General features: G+C 34.3%; 2 protein-coding genes across 5 annotated transcripts; one reads left to right on the top strand and one right to left on the bottom strand.

Annotated features, from left to right (window-relative positions):
• Window positions 1-9,790: 9,790 nt before the first annotated feature.
• Window positions 9,791-14,117, top strand: LOC120074007 (OVARIAN TUMOR DOMAIN-containing deubiquitinating enzyme 12-like). Of its 4 annotated transcripts, none has more exons than XM_039026970.1 (11): window positions 9,791-9,929; window positions 10,389-10,811; window positions 10,905-11,044; window positions 11,652-11,725; window positions 11,916-11,970; window positions 12,059-12,133; window positions 12,243-12,316; window positions 12,410-12,458; window positions 12,907-12,991; window positions 13,476-13,532; window positions 13,760-14,117. In XM_039026970.1, the coding sequence occupies exons 2-11, from the start codon at window positions 10,487-10,489 to the stop codon at window positions 13,825-13,827; spliced, it is 1,002 nt and encodes a 333-aa protein (XP_038882898.1). In that variant the 5' UTR covers window positions 9,791-9,929; window positions 10,389-10,486; the 3' UTR covers window positions 13,828-14,117. The 4 variants fall into 4 exon arrangements, with proteins under 4 accessions (XP_038882898.1, XP_038882896.1, XP_038882899.1 ...); XM_039026968.1 differs by having other exon boundaries at window positions 13,748-14,117; XM_039026969.1 differs by having other exon boundaries at window positions 9,891-10,021; window positions 13,748-14,117.
• An 820-nt stretch (window positions 14,118-14,937) lies between these two features.
• On the bottom strand, window positions 14,938-16,070 carry LOC120074008 (transcription factor TCP11). The gene has a single exon (XM_039026972.1). The coding sequence runs from the start codon at window positions 15,728-15,730 to the stop codon at window positions 15,119-15,121; it is 612 nt and encodes a 203-aa protein (XP_038882900.1). The 5' UTR covers window positions 15,731-16,070; the 3' UTR covers window positions 14,938-15,118.
• Window positions 16,071-22,037: the final 5,967 nt, after the last annotated feature.

The following is a 22,037-nucleotide window of genomic DNA, read 5'->3' as shown; positions in this document are numbered from 1 at the left end:
TACCAGACTCTCTACCCTTATCTTTCATTGTCATTTTGTACTCTGAACTTATCTATAGAAATGGAATTTACATCTTTATATCTATTCACTCTCTGTACATTACACATGAATAGCTAAATCTGTCGAATGGGTTGAGAAGCACTTAGCTAGCATAACTGGGGATCTTCATTCTATGCGATTATCTTGTATTATGTATGTGTCATTCGTCCATTAGAGATACTGGGGAGGGTAGTCTAAGGATAGAATCTAGGCTTGGAAAAGTCAGGTTAGAATCTAGGCTCGAGAAAGTCGGATTAGAAACGCATAATCAAGAGATAGGAGCTTAGGAATAAGCACAGTTTGCTATTAACGCATCGCATGCATCCTAGAGATAAGTTATGATTGTATGCGGTCACTTTGTCTTTGTGTGCATCTTGCATCATCGCATAGGCAAGAAGTAGAGACTTAGGAATAAGCTCAATAGACATTATCGCATTCATTGCATGCGTCCTAGAATTAGGAGCTAACGCATTGCATTGGAAAATGATTGTTGTCGCATGAGTGTAGCATGATCACATAGTTTAAACGCATTCTCGGGAAATGCTGCTAAAGACTTTCTCAACCCGTCCCTCTGCATACTCAGTGTATCTGCTGCATAATCAATCATTTCTCAAATCTGCCGCATACATTTTATACCGCAAACAACAACCCAACATCTTTTTGATTTATTGGTTACCGCAAAGTTATCTTAAAAATTATTATCGCATATTGTGTTCCTTAGTCCCTGAGTTCGACCCTGGACTAACTAGGAAACTCCGCAGGATTTATACTTGGGTTCTACTGAGAAAGCTTGTTGCACAACGCATTTTCCATCACCGCAACTCCTTTCATTATATCACCGTATAAAATAACGCGTCATATATAACATCGTTGATACTGGAGACTTACATCTCACCAAAACGACCATAGGTGACATGACCTCAATCCTGAGTGTTTTAGGAACTTCTACCTTTGAGGACGGTCCTTTGATTAGTATGGGTGAGAAAGGCCAGATTACCAACTCAACATGCCTACCTTTTTGGAGATTGTCTAATTTGGGAGCTAGGAATTCAGTTACACAAGATAGAATTCACTCCTTCCCTGAAGCAGGGGTAAGTAGATAGATTGCTCCCTTAAGGGCTAATTCAGGAGCTTGAACATAGTGGCCACAGCTTCTCTTTGAAAGAGATGATGCAATCATAGTAGGACTATGACTTATATTCATTAGAGGGATCAGTGGTACTTAAGAAGTTAGAACAGGGGCATAACAGTTATTGGTCGAGCTGTACTTACAAGCGATTTGTGAAGGGTTATCGCATTGTTGATTAGTTAAGATGGACACATAATATATCTATAGTAAAGAGAGTTCAGTTGTCGGTCTTTAGTGGAGTGTCTGGTAGTTAACGGATGGTGGATCTCGTGACTAAAGAGTTTAGACAGTTATTCACGTACCGTTGGAGCTTCGAGCTACAGGTCCATAAGGTCCCCTTGGTAGCTCAATGGATTCAAGTTGAGAATCAGTTCTTAGTGTTGATTTGAAATATTCAAATTGACAAGAGGTAATGCGATTATACATGATATGATCGGTGTGATGTATGAGATACATCTATTGGAGGATTAATGTAAATGAGATTTACATTAAAGTACCATGAAATATAAAAAGAGTTATGGTTTATATGTTTCATGAGATGAAATATTAAAACTATAGGTTATAATATACTATGGTAAGTTGGTTATCATATATATTTATAATAATATTAATTATTGGATAATTATTTCTTTTTCTCTAATAACCAATTGAGTGGGAGGTTATTGGTAGTTTCATGGTAACCGTGAGATAAAAGAAAAAAATATTTTCCTAATTTTAGAGGTTGTTGAATTGAGATTTCCATTCTCGAAAATTACTCACGAAAAGGTTGTCAAGTAAATATGATTTTCTAAACGACAGCTTGGAGAGACTAGACGATCGTGGAGTGTTTCTATACGATAAACACTCAGCTGGTCGATGAGCTAAACGGTCGTGCAACTTCTGCTAAATGACCGCATAGCTTTTGTTAAACGATTGGGCATCGTCTATATGATAGACACTGTCATCTACCACTTGCTCAATTGTTTACACGATCGTTCTCCTCCGGTCTTGTCCTTTAACCAAGTTCACATAGAGTCCACACTTCTGGATCTCATACCAAGAATACCAAGATAGCCATTGTGGTGGTGTCATACTCAACTCGACATAGTCGAGGTTTTGTGGAGGTCGTTCACTGTGTCCGTGGTTGCTGTGGATCGTGTAGTGTAGTGGTTGAAGTGTTCGAGCGTTCGTGGTTGTCGTATTGTTGTGAACGAGCGTTCGTGATCAAGGGTGTTGAAGATGAGTCTTCAAAGGTATGTTTGTTCTATCCCCTGATCTTTAGAGAAATATGCTGTAATTTTATTTTATACATGACTGTGTGTTTCCATTTCTTGATTGTAATCGAGTATGTTCATATACGAATGAAATTTGGAACGATTCTTCTACTGCTCATGGAAATTCTCATGTCTGATTTCCTGCAGTTAGTTGTTAAAAAATAAGGTGAACTTTTTCCCACAACTTTTCTTCTTCATTATTATCTTCAACTTTTAGTGTAATTGCTTTGGCTCAAAGAGTTAGAGTTGTGAACTTCACTCCTTGTTTGGTCTAAGAAATTCATAGGACTCACAACCAAAAACATTAATTTTGTGCTTTTAAAACAGGAAAATTTCTAGCCCTACGACCTCAATTCTGAAGGGATTGAAATTCCCACCACGGAAGCATACAAATGTCAGGTGTCTCGAATTTTGTTGTACAAACTTAAGAAAATAGAGAAGACGGAAACCATGGATAAACATATTGAAAACCTAAGCATGCTTTCTACAAGATTTTACAGAGAAGAAAGGGAAATGGAGCATACAAACCATTGAAGAACCATTCTTCTTGCTTCCTCTCCAGTGAACATGAATAAGAGATCTTCTCCATTTCTTTCAAACTCAGCAACACAACAACTCAAAGACAACAACAATGGCTCCAAAACCGAACACCAGCACAAGTGTTACCTTGTTATTCTCAAGGTGAGAATTAATGAGAGTTTGGTAGGCTTCCTTGGTTAAATTTGGTGAAAAGGGAAGTAGAGTTCTTGAGAGAGTTTGGTAGAGGGAAGGAGATGGGGCAGAGAGATCTTCTGTGAAAAATTAGTTTCACGTAAAAAATCAATAATAGGGGAAAAAAAAAAAAAAAAAAAAAAACTCCTCAACTCCTCTGTAGTAGGTCACCTGGAGATGAGGGAGTTATTCCTTTAACATGTAATAACTTCTAAGGGAGTTATTTCATTATTTAAATTCAAATTTAATTATATTAACTACCTTAATATAACTAATTTTGAACTATATATTATATCACATATAATATAATCTATAATTTATATTATCTCATATAACTTATAGTATTAATATGGATTATATTCATATTAATTTTTACCTATCGTTTTTATATGATTCATATTCATATAATCAAGAGTTGAATCATATTCAAATATTTATTTCTCTCATTTAAACTTTATATTATAATGTATCACATACATTATATTAATTGTATCTCATACAATTAATTCTCTTTAATTAATTTGAACAATTCAAATTAATTCAAAGTTAATTTGATTCTCATTAATTCTTATTGAGCTAATAAGGGGACCTTATAGATCTACAGATTGAAACTCCAATGATACGAAATTAATTAATTAGACTTTTTAATTAAATTAATTAACCTTCATCAATTGTCGGTCACTTCATTAAAGATCGACAGTTGCACTATTTGCACTGTAGATATATTTCTGTGTCCATTAGATATAACTAATCAATAGTACGTTGACCCTTCACAAATTGCTCGTAGGTATGGTTGAGTCAAAATTACCGTTTTACCCCTATAGTTACATCTAACTCCTTAAGTGCCACTGATCCCTCTAATAAACAACTAGTCATAGTCCAGCTATCATTGAACCCCTCTCGGGCGAGAAGAAGGTGAAGCATCTCATTGTTCAGGACCTGAAATCAACCCTCAGGGAAGAATTTATCTATTTACCCTAACAACAAAAAGGAATGAACTCCTTCTTGTGTATCAGTGTTCCCAACTCCCCAATCAGATGAATTCTCAAAATGGTAGGCACATTGAGTGGAGAATCTGACCACTCTCGCCCATGTAAATCAAATGACTGCTTTTATAGGCAAAAGTTCACAATTCATTTAGGATTAAGGTCAAGTCACCTATGGTCACCCTGGTGAAATGTAAGTATCTTCTAGTAACGACATTATAAGGAGAGACTAGTCATTTCGTGGTCCGATCTTATACAAACTCTTTGTGTTGGATACTCTCGCTCACATGTCTCCACATGAATGATCAGGATCGGATCATTTGTAACACTTTATAATAATTGTAACAATTACAAAGTGGGTCGTGTCTACAGTTTCACCAGGATAAGGTACCCAGTCTTATTCATCTACTATAGACCGTTCAGGTTATTACTTAAACATGATCCACATGTATGTCACCACATACATGTTTAAGCTACATCGAATAATCTTGGATCTTAATTTATTAGTTTTGGGTCAATGCAACTAAATGTCAAATAAAATAATACTTATTTCATTAAATAAATAATTTCTTTCCAAATAAAGTTTACAAAATATGAAATCCGTGATTTAGGGCATCAACCCCAACAAATTCTTAATTTGTTTTAAAAGTGGAATTTGAGAATTACATGAGGTTTACGAAATAAGTGAATAATAAACTAATATATAATTTGAAGATGTGTCAAACTATGAATGAGAGTAACAGGTAGTATTATAATACTCGAAAATTTTTTCTTTATGAACTTTTTATATCGTGGATCTCACGACTTTTAACTCCTTTAGACTTTACAACTCTTCAAAATTCACAACTCTACTATTACTCCAAACATCTCTCAGAAAACGTACCTAACAAATATGATTATATATCTCTTTAAAATCTTATTTATAATTATTTATTTATTTTTACACATCACATCCACATGAAGTGCAAATGAAAAACCAACATTGAATAAACCAAAGTTACCAAACAACACTGAAAAGATATTGTCCTTCTTGTTCCTCATTCACCCCATATTCCCATACAATCCCCTGCTTAAATGACGATAATTGATTTTGACACCTCATTCTCTTGTTATCTATCAACATCAATTTAGAGAGAGAGAGGTAAACAACTTTGCTTGTTCAAGTTGTACAAGTATTTTGCTTGTTCTTACAAGCACCATCCCATTGGACCCAAAAAATAAAATAAAATAAAATAAAATCTTCCAACACAACTATGACTTGTTACCTTCCTCATTTGATATGTGAACAAAAAGGGAAGCAAATGGTATAAGCCCACATGCTAACTTATTTTACACATTAAGATTGTCTTCTAAGATTCTAATTTGAATATCTAATTAGTACCCATTTGACCATATCATAAAAATACTAAAGCTAGTCCAAGTTGTAAAACTATGCATATATGATAGTCATTTATAAAATCATCTTTTCCCATGAAAAAATCATTAGTTAATATAAGGGTCCATCAATTATGCTAATATTATCAAACTTGTCTAAAGTTGAAGGCTTTGAAAAGTATATAGACTTCATTTATGTCATAAACCGGCTTTTCAAAGGATAGTTTTTTAATTTTATTTTTTAATATATAATTTAAATCAAATCTTTAGTACAATAATTATAATGATGGAAAATTGAACCTCACAGGAAGAAAAGTTATGCCAATCAAAATTAGTTTAACTACACTATTTTTTCTAACATTACAATTGAAATTGTTTGTGCCAAAAAAGACTATTTTCTACAATAGATAAAAATATAATATGACCTTATGTTAAATTACAAGTTTCGTTTCTTTAAAAGTTTTGTGCTTTAAATCTTTAATGATAAAAAATATCAGAATAGAGCCTTATCATTTTAGATAGATATGTTTATGAATAATTTGATATTTTAAATTTTTAATAGGCATATTAAATATAAATATAAATTTTATGTTTAATAGTATACTAAATTTTTAATTTTGCGTCAGATTCATGAGTTTTAAAATTTATCAAACTTTATAGATTAATTTTGTATTTTTAAAAGTTGAAAATCATATGAAGATAAATCTCATCCTTAATTCACAGTTTAAAATTTTAATTTAACCATCATTATTAATTAAAAGTTTATCAATTATAAAAATAATTTTTAATAATGGCAAAACTTTCAAGAATCAAATGCTTCGTCATTGCCACGTCATAGTACGAAAACAATAGACACTGATGTATTATATTTTATAATTTAAGAAAATAATGTTTTCGAAAGAGCCATTCAATTGACAGTAATTCGAAAAAATGGGAGTTTATTCAAGGGGTAGCGGTGCATATCACACGTGCCAAAACCATACTCCATTTTCATTGATTCACACGTGTGCACGCTTGAAAACAAATTCATAAAATCCTAGTTGTTTTTTATTTTCAAGAACATCAAAATAACAAGAAGTTGATTATTATAATTTAATTATAATAATTTATATTTCAGTATAGATTATTTTTGTTTGGATTATAATAATATATGTTTAAAGTATAAACTATTTTAATTTTAAAAAAAACAATAAATATTATAGCTATGAATAAAAAAATGATGAATATAAAATAGTAAAACTTGTAGCAAATAAGGCTTTTAAAATCATGTTGGCTGTAGCTAATTGGAGACTATAGGATAGTATCTACTAGTAACAAGATGTGGTTATTATAGTCTTAGAATAGTTTTTGTCTCAAACGTCCCCTTAATTGTTATTTCTTCATCATAGTGAATGGATAATTGTGGAATGATAATTCAACTACTAAAATTTGAAATGATAATAAGTATTTTATCTATTAAGCTATATTCAAACATACATAAAAATATATCAATTTGATCTATCGCTTCATTTAGTCAATATACAGACCAAAATTCTGAAAATATACCGATTTCGCTCATTTCGAAAAAAATTTAAGATTTTGAGAAAATTTCGAGAAATTTCGATATTTTGAGAAAATTTTGACTTTTTTTTAATTAACTACATTAGTCCAGTTCAAGTTTTTCGATTTTATTGTCTTTATTACTGATGGAACACGAGACATACACAGCAGAATAAGGATCTAATTACACTCTAATTGACTCTAGTTAAAAGGAAATTAGCATGCAAATATAGGAAAAACAGTAAACTAAAAAGAGATAGTGTACAACCTTTGTAGCTCACGAAAAATGTTTTTTCTCACTAAATCTTGACTCAACTCTACCGGACCACCACTAGAGTTCTATTCTCTGGACTCAGATCTGGGTTGTGGGACCTGGTGAATGAATGAATGAAAAGGAAGAATGAGAGGTTCAACGTTAATGTGAGAAAAAAATGGAGTTTTTGGTGATAACTTGGAAACCAAAAAAAAAAAAAAAAAAAAGAAAAATTCAGTAAGAAGAAGACGACTTTATTTATTAAAAAAAAAAAACTTCCTTCTATAAAACAATTACATCATCTAATGCATGTAAAAGCTCACCAAAAATCAACACCTCACAAAACACTAGACCAAAATGGGTTATGTATCATTCTATAATGTTTACATATAGTCCACTTAAGTTAGTGAGATTATCCAACAAAAATATTGGATAATTCCACTAACTATAGTCAAGGGCAAAAAGGTATTTTTCCATATGGTCAAAGTCAAACTTTGACTTTTCCCTAGTAAAAAAATCAACTATTTGACTTTTTTTACAGTTTTGACCCTCTAAACTAATTTTGACCTCTTGAACATAAATCCGCATTCATATTTTCGAAATTCGAATCACATTTGAATATAGAGCGTCATACAAAATCTAATGGTGATATTGCATATACTTGTCGATTTTAATCACTTTTCCTAATTCGAACAATTCGAATTAATCCAACATACTGTTCTAAGTTTAATCCATATGAGCTAGCAGGGGATTTAATGGACCTACAGATCAAGGGCTCCAACAATCCGAGATTAACCGGTAAAACTTTTTAACCTAATTAATCAATATTTGTTAACTAACGGGTCATTCCACTAAAGTCCCGTAGTTGCACTCCCCTCACTGTAGATATATTTCTGTCCATCTGATATAACCATAACCAGTAAGTCAATCTTTCACAGGTTGTTCGTGGTCTTGGCTGGGTCAAAATATCGTTTTACCCCCGAGAATACTTCTTATTTATTCAGTCCCACTGAACCTCTAAAAAACAATTGATTTGTGGTCCAACCAACAAATCGAGTCCCTCTCAGCCTAGAGAGATGGTGGGGCCCTTGTTCTAATTCCGAAGTCAGCACTTAAGGGAATATCTACTACCCCTAGAGACGGGTAGGGGTGAAGTCCGTCTTGCACTCTATGTCCCTAGCTATTTACCCGGTCTTACCCCTGAAATGGGAGGCTTATTGAGTCAGCGCTGTTGAGCTGCTCTCACCCATGCAGATCTAAGGATAATCCCGAATAAACAGGAGTTCATAGTTAGCTCAGGATTGAGATCGAGTTACCTAGGTCATCAAATTTGAATTAGTCAGTTTTATAAGTAAACGGTGTTATAAAGCAAAAGTGACTAAGTCGTGGTCTAGTCTTATACAAACTCATTGCATAGGATACCCCACTTGGATATCTTTATATGAACGATTCAGGATTACATCGTTTGTACAAACTAAAAAGTGGGCCGCATCCATAGTGTCCCCAGAACAAGACATCCAACCTTATCCCTATACTATAGACCATTTTAGGCTATACACTCAAACTTGATCCATGTTTTATGTCATCACATAAAGTTCAAGTCTACATAAAATAGCCTTAGGACCTTAGTTTATTGGATTCAAGATTACAATTTCAATAACAATTTTATCGAAAAAACAAACCAGAATATGTTTATCAATTTACAAACTACGAATTTTATGACATAAAATCTAACAATTACACTCATTTTTATAGTCTACGCTAATGTGATTTTCGACTAAAGGATTAAGCCTTTCTTATATGTTAGTTTTTCTAATTTCCAACTTTTCTTAATTTTTTTTGTTTTATTTATCCAAAATTTTCATTTATAAAGAAATTGAATTTGAAAAAAAAAAATTGACATATATTTATTTTCAACTCCATTCAATTTTCACATTATTTCGAAATTGAATTGATGTGAGTTCTTTTTCTTTGACCATAAATTTTTTTTCATAATTTTCACATTATTTACATCAAAATATTCTTAAACTTTATATTATTTTGTAATTATTTTCTATTTCTTTTTAAAAATTTTGCTCTTGCACCAACATTTACAAAGAAATTTACAATAGACATTTAAATACTGTCTTACATTATATAGAAACTGTAATTAAAAATGGTTAATTATAGTTTAATTAAGTCACAATAAAAGTTTTATTAACTAATTATAATCATTTTAATCAATTTCCATAATTTTCTCGAAATTCCTATCAATATAAAATCGAGACCTCGATATTCCATCGATATTGATATTTTGAACTTTGCATAGAAGGAACAAAAAATTAAAAAAAAAAGTAATTTAACCAAATATAAAAATACGATAAATAATTATCAACTCATATATATTAAGAAAAAATATAATATATATGCATAATTTGAGGGAGAAAACGGTCTTTTTCTCAACACATCGACCGCGCGGTAACTGTATATAAAGGGCATGAAATGCGCCTTTTTACAAAATTTTGTCGTCGTCATCTATTGCATCCGTATGCTTCTTTATATGTGCAGTCCTCTGCGACTTTCTTTTCTTTCTTTCACACATTTCTTCGATAGGAAGCTTCAGCCTTAAACCTCGTTGATCGCTTTCACCTTTGATTCAACTGCTGGTGAGTGTTTCTGTTTATACTTAATATCATAAATTTCATTCTCTGATACGCAAACGATTCATTGATCCAGTCCGCGCGCTCCTTTGTTTAAGGTTTTTTTTCCTTTGATGAAGTGTTTCGGTATCTTTAATCGTTCTTCTGTTCGTTTTTCAGTTTTCTTCGTCTTCTTGTTGTTGTTCATACGAGTTTGTTGTTATTTGTTTGATTCAAATTCATCCGCTCTCGAAAGCTTTAGATTGGTTTGTGATTGCATGGGTTTTTGATCGGCATCCGAAGATATAAATGCTTAGAGGCCTTTGTTGTTAGATCAATATCAAATATGTTCGGTATTTGTTATTTATTTATTGAACTTAGTTGTTAGAAGGTGCAGTTTGAAGGAACTATTTTATTTTTCCACTTTCCAGACATCAACGAGAACTTTGTGGTCTATTGATTATTGATCTCGTTTCGTGTTTGTAGTCATCGGCAGTTCATTCTGTCCGTCCTAGGTGAGAGATTTTAAAGGACTCTGGTGGAGAACCTACCCTTACTTGAGTAGTTGTTATGAGAAGATTGTCATGAACGATTATGATTCCGATGCGATTCGTTGGGGTCTTCGTTTTTTCAATGGGGACTCAAATGGGGACTTATCGTATAGTACCGAGTACTTCCCTGACATGGCACAACACGACGTCAATTTCTATGAGCATTATTATGGAAATCATAGCAATAATGAGGTTAACCATGTGGAGAACGACGAGATTATTGCACGCACACTTCAGGAGGAGTTTTCCCAATTAGAAATGGCAGAGGCCTCGGGGTATTCTAATGTAGAAGATCCCTCCCAAGCATCGAAGTTTGCTCTTGGTTGGAACAATCCATCCTCAAGGAACTACACTTCAGGTTCTTATTAATACTAAGCCACCTTCTTCTTCTTTCACTGTATATGTGGGATGGTGATCCTTACATGGCGCGTAAAATTCTTGTTATCTGCAGAAAATGATTCCGTTGAAGATGAAATTGAAACCGTGGAACCTTCTAGTTCATGTTCTAGTCCAGGTCAAGAGGATAATTACTATCCGAATGGGCATGATAATCAAGTAGATTGGAAAATGGATCAAATGATTCCAGCACCTGTGAGATTTTCTATAATCACATCTTTTTATTTTGGCATAGCAGTTGAAGTAAATTATAGATTCATTACGCAAATAAACATTTACCTCCTAGACTGATCAATTTATGCCAGACATTTTATGGAGCATGCTTTTTTGCAGGACTTGTGACTGCTGACATCTAGGAATACTCTATATCTGCTTAGAATATGGAACTGTTTTCCTCATGATTGGAAAGTATTTTGTAATGATTTACGTAGGTTCTTTTCTTTTTTCTTTCTGGAATTTTTGGAAGATTTTGAACTATTCTTACATCATTTGTGCATTTTTGTCAGTCTGGAATGGTTAATGGAACCTTAGAGGTATTGTACATCTGGTAGATGCTTTCTCTGTGAACCATTGACTTGTTCATGTCCGCTTTAACTGATTCCTTACTGCAGATTTTTGGTTTTCACTGTTTACTTAATTTTTTGAACAAGAAGCAAGGGATCTTTTGAAACTGTACGGTTGCAAAAGCCGATCTATACTTCTCCAATTTCTGTGCTAACATATGTATGTGGGACCCATGATAATTTTGTGTTTTTCTGCCTACTACAAAGTTGCCTTACAACTTCTCACGTGATTTGTGCAGCATGTCCCAAGAATTAATGGTGAGATTCCACCCATTGATGAAGTAACTTCAGATCATCAAAGGTTGTTGGATAGGTAATATCTCAAAAACTCTGTTGTTTGATATGACTGAATCTGTGGTATTTGTTTATAGCTTGTGTGTGTGAATTTCTTTTACCATTTCTAGTCTGCTACTTGGTGATTTTTCTCTTAGGGTATAATTGTTGTATGACATTGAATTTTGGGTATTAATTGTTGTCACTGTCCACTGCCTTTTCAATCATAGGTTGAAGGTATATGATTTTGTTGAACGCAAGGTTAAAGGGGATGGTAATTGTCAGGTCAGTAGTTTCTCAAGCATGTGGATTTGGTCACAATTGAACAGTTTGAATTGACCATGACATACTCATATCAGTTTTCAATTCTCAGTTCCGTGCTTTATCAGATCAACTATTTGGAACATCTGATCGTCACAAGATGGTTAGAGAAAATGTTGTGAATCAGGTTTGTCATTGTTTTTACAGCTTTACAATTGTATCTTTTGATATTTACTGGATTATAACCTATTTAACTTGGAACTCCTTCTCTCCTTTTCTTTTTCCTTACATACCAGCTCAAATCACATCGGGAGATTTATGAGGGATATGTTCCCATGGCATATGATGATTATTTGGAAAAGATGTCCATGTATCGTTTGAACTTCTATTTGTTTAATTCTTTTCAACCCCATTTTTTATTCCTGTTTTGATAATTCTTATTCTTCATTTGAAAATTTTCTAGGAACGGTGAGTGGGGTGATCATGTAACACTACAGGCAGCTGCAGACTGGGTATGGACATTGCATGATATTGTCTCCGGCTTTGTATTGTTTTCTTAATATAGTTTTGGAACTTTGAAGTTTAAAATATTTTTGTTGTTCGTTCATGCGGTGAACCTAAATCTCTGAAGAATAATTCCTACTACGTTAATATCTAGAATGTCTAAAACAATTAAGCAAACGTGACAGATATTTGACCGTGCAAGTTCAGCCATTTTGTGTTCATTTGCTTATTTTTATTATAATTCAAGTTAAATGCCCATTGTATTATGCATCTTGTGTGACGTAACAATGCCCTGCTTATGCTGTAAATTACTCGAATGAAGTTGCTAGATTGATTGAAATAGTAAAAGTCCATATCGTTCTTGTGTCTTATAGAAACTTTGACCATTCACCCCCCGCCCTCCAACGAAGACTATGAGTCGAGCTAATTGTGACTTATGACTGTTTTATGCTGCAGTATGGCGTTAAAATATTTGTTATGACTTCTTTTAAGGACACCTGCTGTATAGAGATTCTCCCTAATTTTCAGAAGAAAAAGCAAGGTAAATTCTTAACTCTGATATATTAACTCGTGTAACTTTTAAGTTTTCTGGTTCTTCTTCGTGGTTATGGCCCTTTGCATGACTCATTACTCATTCTTTTGCTGATTCATTTGGAAAATGGCCATATTTAGTGCAGTACACTCTTTTTTCACTTTCATTTTCTTCTCCATTGTAAATTCAGTAAGTTTGACTGGAGGAAGATGGTCTGTCAATGTGCACCTGTTTTTTTCCCTTTCGCAGAATTCATGCACTGTTTTTCCAGTTCTTTTTGGTCTCATTTATCATATCCTTCGTACTGCTAGACCGTTATCTCTTGCGAATGAACCAAAGGGACAATTCCAACATTCACTTCATCGACTTCTCTCCTGTTTGCAATCCACCATTCTTTATTTTTCTATTAATCAATAGAACATTGAACCAATCTCACATGTATGTAATCTTGATTGCAAATAGCTTCACACATTGTCCTTTGTGCAACATGCAGTCCTTTTCCTGAGCTTTTGGGCAGAGGTGCATTACAATTCAATCTATCCTCAAGGAGGTAATTATTTTACTCTCTATCCATAGCGAACCGAAAGCTTCCTGACGTTAAGCTTGAATATTGATTCTGCAGTGTTTTAACTCTCTAATTCTAATGTTCCAACCCTCACTTTTAATGTCTTTGATTTTCTCTTCCTGGAACAAGTTGGTTGAATCGAAATTAGCCGCTTATTTGCTGTAACAATAAGTCCATAACTCGGCTCCATGTTCACTCAGGTGTTTCCTCAGTTGCAGATGAGCAATCAAATGACTCTAGAAAGAGGAGGAAATGGTGGATTTTTGGAAATAAGCATTAAGACTCCGGGCAGAAGGTGCAATAAGTCTTAACTTTCTACTGCATCTTACACTTTGAGACTTGTGGTCTTCCTTAAATTTCAAGAAGATTATTTTTATCAACTCCGTCTGCAGTAGTGAAAAACTCGAGGGAAGACCCCAGAACATTCATACTGACTTCAATGACTGAACTTCAATGTTTTCAATTTTAACCAGAGAAACTCGGTCTGTCCTGCTCTGTATCTTATTTATAATTTTATTTGGAATAGATTAATAAAATTTGCAGGCCTCTCTTCCTCTTGCACCTTATTTACCCTTGCTTTGTGCTTTGCTTAAAGTGAATGCTACAAAGTTGGATTTACTTTATTTTAGTCCATTCCTAATCCTTACTTTTTTTAACATGTTTGCATCTTTTTCTCCTGCATCTATGTGCAAAATTATTTTAACTTACCCGCATCTTAGCTGCCATTTCTATGACCTTTTAGATGATTAGATTTAGATCTATACCTTAAAAATGCATTTTACAATCTTTTCATTCAACAGGTTTGGATTTTCTTCAAATCCTTCAAACCTTATTGCTCTTTCCAATTTCGTCTCTGCTGCATCAGTTCTGATTCCCCACTATCTTCTTGATATTCTCCTCTTCCATTTTCTTCTTGTTCTCCACTAGAAATCCCATTCTAACCCATCCGTCCAGAGTTGTTCATACTCGATTGAAAGTACGAGAAGGGATCGTTTTCATTTGAGTATTAGTTATTTACTTCAATTATTGACCAAAGGCAGCAACAGAGTAACAGAACAAAGGTGACATTCCCACCAAAGACTTGGTTCTCTCTTTCATAGGGATGGATTATCTTTTGACATAAAGTATTTGATGTTTAAAATCCCATCCCAACCTGATCTGAAAAGTTCCTTGCTTTTATAGATTTTTAATTATTTTAGTTGACAAAATAATTATTTATTATATTTAATTTCTAATACTAGGAATGTTCCTCAATCCTGATCTGTCCCCAATAACATACCCCACTGAAAATCTAATGATTTGGAACGTATAAGACCATGTTGACAATGGTGGGTCCATTCAATCAGTTTAGCCAGAGAAGATATTTAAATCTAAATAAAAAGAAAAAACGAAAAGAAAAAATCGAATTTCCATAGCAGTAGAAGATTTTACAGTTTCTTCTTCCCTTTACAAATTCCAGCCACGACCAGAACAAGAGGAAGGAGAACGGAGAATAGCTTAAAAAAGGGTAAATTTTCCATACTGCAATTTAAGACTCCTGTCTGTGTCTGTTTGATCCTTTCAATTTTCTATTATTCTCTGAAGACCTCCTCCTCCTGTCTCTCCTCCGCCTCCTCCGCCGTCGACGGCTGCAACAACAACGCCGTGAACGGCATGTGGCGGTAATCATTGCCAACAGCAGAGTACTCCATCCCGACAGGCTGGCATAAATCCAGACGGCAGCTCGGCGGTGGCATCGCGAACATCCCCTGTCCACCGCCGCCCACCGTCAATGGCTGAACCCTACAAGAAATGGACCGAGCGGACGAAGCCATAGCCGGGGAGAGAGTGGAGATGGGAGCTGCCGGAACAGTACCAGTACCCGTGGCGGCAATGATGGAGGGCTCAGCCTGACGGAGAAGCCACTCGATGGTCTCACCATCGGAACGATGACCGAGCTCGCGCGTCAACTGAAAGATGCGGGCGGCACAGAGGGCCGGCATACGGACGCGCCGCCCTCTTCCGTTGACCTTGGTGTGGCGGTCCCTGGAGGATAAGGAGGTGGTGGATTTGCGAGGGACGACGGCTTGCGGCGTGATGTTGGCTAGAGATGAGTTACTACCGACGACTGAGTGAGAAGCGGTGGGCTGCGAATTGTGGTCGGAAGTAGAGGGGAATTTATGTAGAACGATCTCCGATCCCATAGTTGAAATACAGTGATTTGGGTTCAGAGGAGGAAGGAATGAAAGGGGGATGGGGGCTGTTTTTAGGGCTTTGATCGGGAGGAGGAAGTTTTAGGGTTTGAGAAGAGAGGTGGGCTGAGGAAAGGAAAAGAGAGGGAGAAACCGATGAGGAATAATAACTAATTTTTAAAAATAAAAATAAAACACACTCCCTCCCCAAGGCACGCAGTCGGACACGGTGGGACGCATGGATTAGTTGTGACGTGGGGTCCACTTTCTACTTGGTCCCACTCCATCTTTTGGGCCCCTGTCCCAACAAGTGGGCCCGATTCCATTCTTTCCATTTTTATTCTTTTTTTGAAAATTTAAACCATGATATTATTTCTCGTACTATATTCTCTTATTTAATTTTATACTATCTAATAATTAAAATATTACAGAAAATTAAAATAAAATTAATATTAATTGTTTAGTGTTGAATTTGAGCAGCACGAAATACGGATATCAATAAAATATAATATTAAAATAAATAACTAAATATAATATAATATTAAAATAAATTAAACATAATATGAAATAAATAAATAATCAATGTAAATAAAATAGAAAAGATAAATTTTCTCACTTTCTCCAAATTTTTTGGATTTTGTCCCATGTATATGTATTCAAAAAATCTACCAAATGTCACTATTTAATGGACATCTATTGTCATAATATTGTGCAATATTATGTAAGAAGTAGATTACTTGGACATTAATAATGTATAATGTTAAACACATGGACAATACTTTGAAAATGAGGACATAACACATGGTCAATGAATACTAAACATGAGCATCTAATGGACAGCTATTATCGTAATGTTTATAATATTCACCCTTAGATGTCTATTTTATATGTGAAATATGTCTAGTTGAAAATCATACTAGGAAAAAATCATAGTGAAAGAAAAAGATTACATATTCCATATCATCTAATACTTTTAAAAAGAATATAGTATATTTACTCCCCCTCATGGAAACATCACTTGAGATCTCGGAGTCGCTGCATTTCAATATTGTGCACAAATTTCTCAAAGGTTGCGATTGGTAATGATTTTGTAAATAAGTTTGTTATGTTATCCTTCGAACAAATTTATTGTACAATGATGTCACAATTTTCTTTAAAATCATGAGTGTAGAAAAGCTTTGGTGAGATATGTTTTGTTCTTTCTTTTTTAATATATCCTCCTTTGATTTGGGATATGCATGTTGTGTTGTCTTCGTATAACATCGTTGAAAGATTTTTACTAGAAAACAAACCACATGTTCTACGAATGTGTTGAGTCATTGATCTTAACCATACACATTCTCGACTAGCCTCGTGAATTGCAAGAATTTCAGCATGATAGTCTTATTCACTAATTGTCATGATATAAAAAATTTTCTTCATGTACTAAGCAAACTGTTTAATATCTAACTTGTATGAGTTAGATAACTAACCTGCATCTTCACAACCAACTAGATCATAATTAGATTTATTAGAATAAAATAAATCAATGTAAATTAATTCTCAAATAAAACGTACCATACGTTTAAATCTACTCTAATTTCCTTATGTTGGAGGAATATCATATATATGTAACAAAATTACTAAAAAATACTACAAAGTGTACTGTATAGACTAGTCAAGCCATATAAGTGTTGAGATTGATACCTTAAATCTGGTAGGGTCCTGTAGTTTGTAAACACGTGTATGAACAAACTTTTGTGATGTAATAATATGAGATATTTTCTTCAATTGTCTATGAAATATGATATATTTTAGTTGCATGTACCACAAACCAATAAACTAAGATCCCTGGTTATCGTTGTAACTTAAGCATATATGTGGAAACACACAAGTGGATCATGCCTTAAGTGATAACTTAAATGGTCTGTAGTATATGGATAAAGGAGGAAAACCTTATCCTTGTGACACTACGGATACGACCCGTTTTGTAGATGTTACAAGTGTTGTAAAGTGTTACAGATGGTATGATTCTGATCATTCATGTGGAGACATGCGAGCAGAGATATCCTATACAAAGGAGTTTGTATAAGACTAGACCACAAAATGTTTAGTTGTAAGAGTTAAACAACATGCAATGGAAGTATCAAGGATCCATAAGCATTCTAATTTATTAATTTTGGCAAAAACTAAAGCATGCTCTTCATAAAAAATGGGTTTTCAGAACATACCTTTGATGAACTCTCCAAGAAAACGTTTGTTCAGCTGTTGTCTTCACTTGATATCAACATGAACCACCTTAAAGTCTTCCCTTCTATGCGCTTAGAGCTTTAGGCAGAGTTGTGAGACTCAAGAATAGCTTGAAGATGTTAAGAAACAAGAAAAGCTCACAACAACAAATTGAAGAAGACAACTTCTTCTTCACTGTAATTTTTCTCTTAAAATTATGTATTCTTCTTCTTCTCCAACAACTCCAATCTTCTTTATATATTTAGATGAACATGCAAAGTGATGGAGTGCATGGCTTGCAACTCATGCTTGGAGAATCAAGGTAGAGAAGATAATGATTTTTGTGTGAGCATAAAGATGATGGTAATGGAGAAAATCTATTTTCCATTTTGTGCAACCATGCAAATTGTTTTTCCATTTTCTTTTTAAAACACAAAATGACTTTTAAATCATTTTAATTTAAAAATCGATTTTCTTAAATTAATTAAAAAATTAATTAATTTAATATCAAAATACTAAATTAATTTTTGCATGATAATCATCTTCATATATTTAAATATTTATTCTCTCGTTCCATTTAATTTGAACATTTCAAATTAATTTCTTCAAGCTACCCTAAGCTTACCCATTTACGAGCTAGTAGGGGGACCTCACACCTACAGATCATGGGCTCCAACGATCCGAGATTAATCGACTAAACTCATTAGACCGATCCAACCCCCATTCGTTAACTAATGGGTGATTCCACTAAAGCCCATAGCTGAACTCCCCTCACTGTAGATATATTATGTCCACTCGATATAACCATGATTAGTAAGTTAACCCTTCACAGATTGTTCGTAATAATGGCTGGGTCGAATCTCTATTTTACCCCTGAAATTACTTCTTGTTCCTTAAGTTCCACTGATCCCCTAATGAACAATTGATTTGTGATCCAATCAATAAATTGAATCCCTCTCAGGCCAATGAGAGGGTGAGACCTCTTGTTCAAGACCCAGAATCAGCACTTGAAGGGAACAACCTCTCTACTATAATCAGGTAGGAGTGAATTTCCTCTTGCACCCTATGTTCCCAGCTATTCATCCGGTCTTATCCCCAAAATGGTAAGCTTATTGAGTAGAAGCAATTGGTCTACTCTCACCGTTTTTAAATCAAAGGATAATCCCGAACAAACAGTAGTTCATAGTTAGCTCAGGATTAAGGTTAAGTTACTTAGGTCATCGCTTTGAAATAGTTAGTCTTAAACAGTAAACAACGTTATAAAGTAAGAGTGACAGGTTTCGTGGTCCGATCTTGCACAAAACTCATTTGCACAGGACATCCCCACTCCTCATGTCTCAACATGCACGAATTAGGATCACTTCGTATATAGCACTTTACAACTCTTTGTAACAACTACAGAGTAGGCCGCATCCAATAGTGTTACCAGAATAAGGTACTCAACCTTATTCATATACCATAGATCATTTTGACTATTTATTCGAACCTGATCCACTTGTATGTCTCCACATAAAGTTCAAGTACTCATATAATAGTCAAAGGACTTAGGTTTATTGGATTTCTAAAAAACAATATATTCAAAAACAACTTTATCGAATTCTTAGAATAAGTTCTAATGTTTACAAACCACGAGTTTTAGGACCTAAAACCCAACATTAGTCTCATTATATAACGTGTTCATGATAAAAACTTTCATTTCACTAGGATGACTATAGGTAACATGACCTTAATCCTGAGTGAGTGGGAACTCCTGCCTATGAGGGTGGTCCTTTGATTTGCATGGGTGTAAATGGCCAGATCGCCGACTTAAACCTACCACTTTGAGGATTTGTATGATTGGGGAGCTGGAAACTCAGCTACACAAGACAAAATTCACTCATTCTCAGAAGCAAGGGTAAGTAGATAGATTGCTCCCTTAAGGGCTAATTTTGGGGCTTGAACAATGTGACACCACACCTTCTCATGGTCCGAGAAGTGTTAACTCATAGTAGGACTATGATGTATTGTTCATTAGAGGAATCAGTGGTACTTAAGGAGTTAGATGTAACTACAGGGAGAAAACGGTAAATTGGCTTAGTTGTACTTACGAGCGATNTATTGTTCATTAGAGGAATCAGTGGTACTTAAGGAGTTAGATGTAACTACAGGGAGAAAACGGTAAATTGGCTTAGTTGTACTTACGAGCGATCTATGAAGGGTTATCGTACCGTTGATTGGTTATATCCAATGAACACAAAAATATCTCTATAGTACAAAGAGTGCAACTGTCGGTCTTTAGTGGAGTGCCCGACAGTTAACCGATGGTGGATATCGTGATTAAAAAATTTAATCAGTTATTCACGTACCGTTGGAGCTTCAAGCTATAGGTCCATAAGGTTCTCTTGGTAGCTCAATGGATTCAAGTTGAGAATCAGTTTTTGAGTTAGTTTGAAGTGTTCAGATTAACAAGAGGGAATTTGATTATATATGATATAATTAAATTGATTCAATTATATGTGATATAATTGCTTTGATGTATTAGATATATTTATTGGAGGAATTAATATAAAAATAATTTATATTAAATAAAGGAGAAAAGAACTATGGTTTAAATATTACATATGACGTGATATTAAAACTATAGGTTAAAAATATAATATGGTAAATTAGTTATTATATTTATTTATACTAAAAACAATAATGAGATAATTGTGATTGGTTTCTCCTTTAATCGTGCATGAAGTGGGAGGTTATTTTCAGTTTTAATAACTGAAGAATAAAAGTGAAAGAGTTTTCATTTTTTAAAAATTGAAAGATTAAGCAAATACATTTGATCGAGTTAAAAGAGAGAGCTATACAATAGCCCTTTGATAAAGTAAACAACGAGCGAGTTTACTAGACGATTGCTCCTCGTTACTAAACAATCGAGTACCCATTGTCTATATGATAGACATTCTATTTCTCCCACTTACTTGATCGTATACATCCTCATTCCCTCTACCAAATTCACATATAGTCCACACCTCATGGATTCTCACACCGAGAATACCAAGGTAACTGAGTGGTAGTGTCGAGTGTTACTGTTCGTGAGTCGAGGATCGAGTCTTACTCGATTGGATTCGAGGATCTGACAGTTCATGAATTCACTAGTTGTTCATTGCATTTGTGCTCGTGATCGAGTTTGCTGAGACGCGTGACTAGTGTAGATCGAGAGAATATACGAAGAAGAGTTCTTCAAAGGTATGTCACTCGATCTTAGTGGTTTTTAAGAAGAAAGCATGTTGCAATTTACTATATAATGCATAACTGTTCTTGTATTTTTGTGAATGCTTTATTCTTTCATAATGGATTTAGAAAGATTTTGCTTCCACTCAATGGTTCTCTTGAATAAGAGTTCCTTCAATTGATACCAGAGTCAGGTTCTGATATTCCAAATCCATTGATATATTGAATTTCATTTACATTCTTTGTGGGTTTTAAGCATATCTACATTGTGTTTAAGTGTTAGATGTTTTTGTGGATGAGAATTAATGGTGCTTCTGGGATGATTGCCTCTGTTTACTGCTTTCTTTTATATTTCAAAGTTAATTGTAAGGCCTCCTGTATTTTTGGGCATATTAACTTACTATCGAGTCTGTATTCAAAGTGTTTGAGTCAGTAAGAGTCGCTCGTGATGAAACTTCAAGGCATGGAGATGCAGTTTACTTCGAGGAAGAAGAAGACCAAAGGTTGGTCAAATCGTGTAGCCCAGGCTAAATGATCGTTTAGATTTAGCTAAACGATCAAGTAGAAAAGTTCTAACTTGATCGTGTAGCATTTACTAAACGATTGTATGGCTGATGCTAAACGAACGAGTAAAGTGTTTACTTGATCGTTTTGCGTTAGCTACTCGATTGTGTAAACGATAGGGGTAAACGATCGCTGAGTATGAGATACTTGTTGTATGGTACGCACGCACACTAAACGATCGAGTAGGCCAACATGCTTCATGGCATAGTCACTGGCTACTCGATCACTCGGTAAGTGTTACCCGAAGCCTGCTTCTCGATCGTCTAGACAATCATGCTTCATCGCATAGTTGTCGTCTACTCGATTGTTTAGGCAGGTGTTATACTCGGTGTGTTGCACGATC

The sequence above is a fragment of the Benincasa hispida genome, chromosome 3 (genome assembly GCF_009727055.1).
Source record: "Benincasa hispida cultivar B227 chromosome 3, ASM972705v1, whole genome shotgun sequence".
Classification (NCBI taxonomy): domain Eukaryota; kingdom Viridiplantae; phylum Streptophyta; class Magnoliopsida; order Cucurbitales; family Cucurbitaceae; genus Benincasa; species Benincasa hispida.
The sequence above is the reverse complement of the archived record's forward strand: the minus strand, read 5'-3'. Positions and strand labels throughout refer to the sequence as shown.

What these genes read in the sequence shown, in the direction of transcription:
- LOC120074007 (XM_039026968.1), top strand. Translation starts at nt 10,487, where the DNA reads ATGAACGATTATGATTCCGATGCGATTCGTTGGGGTCTTCGTTTTTTC. An exon ending in AAGGGGATGGTAATTGTCAG is followed by an intron (nt 11,971 to 12,058) that starts GTCAGTAGTTTC and finishes TTCAATTCTCAG; the next exon opens with TTCCGTGCTTTATCAGATCA. An exon ending in GAGAAAATGTTGTGAATCAG is followed by an intron (nt 12,134 to 12,242) that starts GTTTGTCATTGT and finishes CTTACATACCAG; the next exon opens with CTCAAATCACATCGGGAGAT.
- LOC120074008 (XM_039026972.1), bottom strand. Translation starts at nt 15,730, where the DNA reads ATGGGATCGGAGATCGTTCTACATAAATTCCCCTCTACTTCCGACCAC.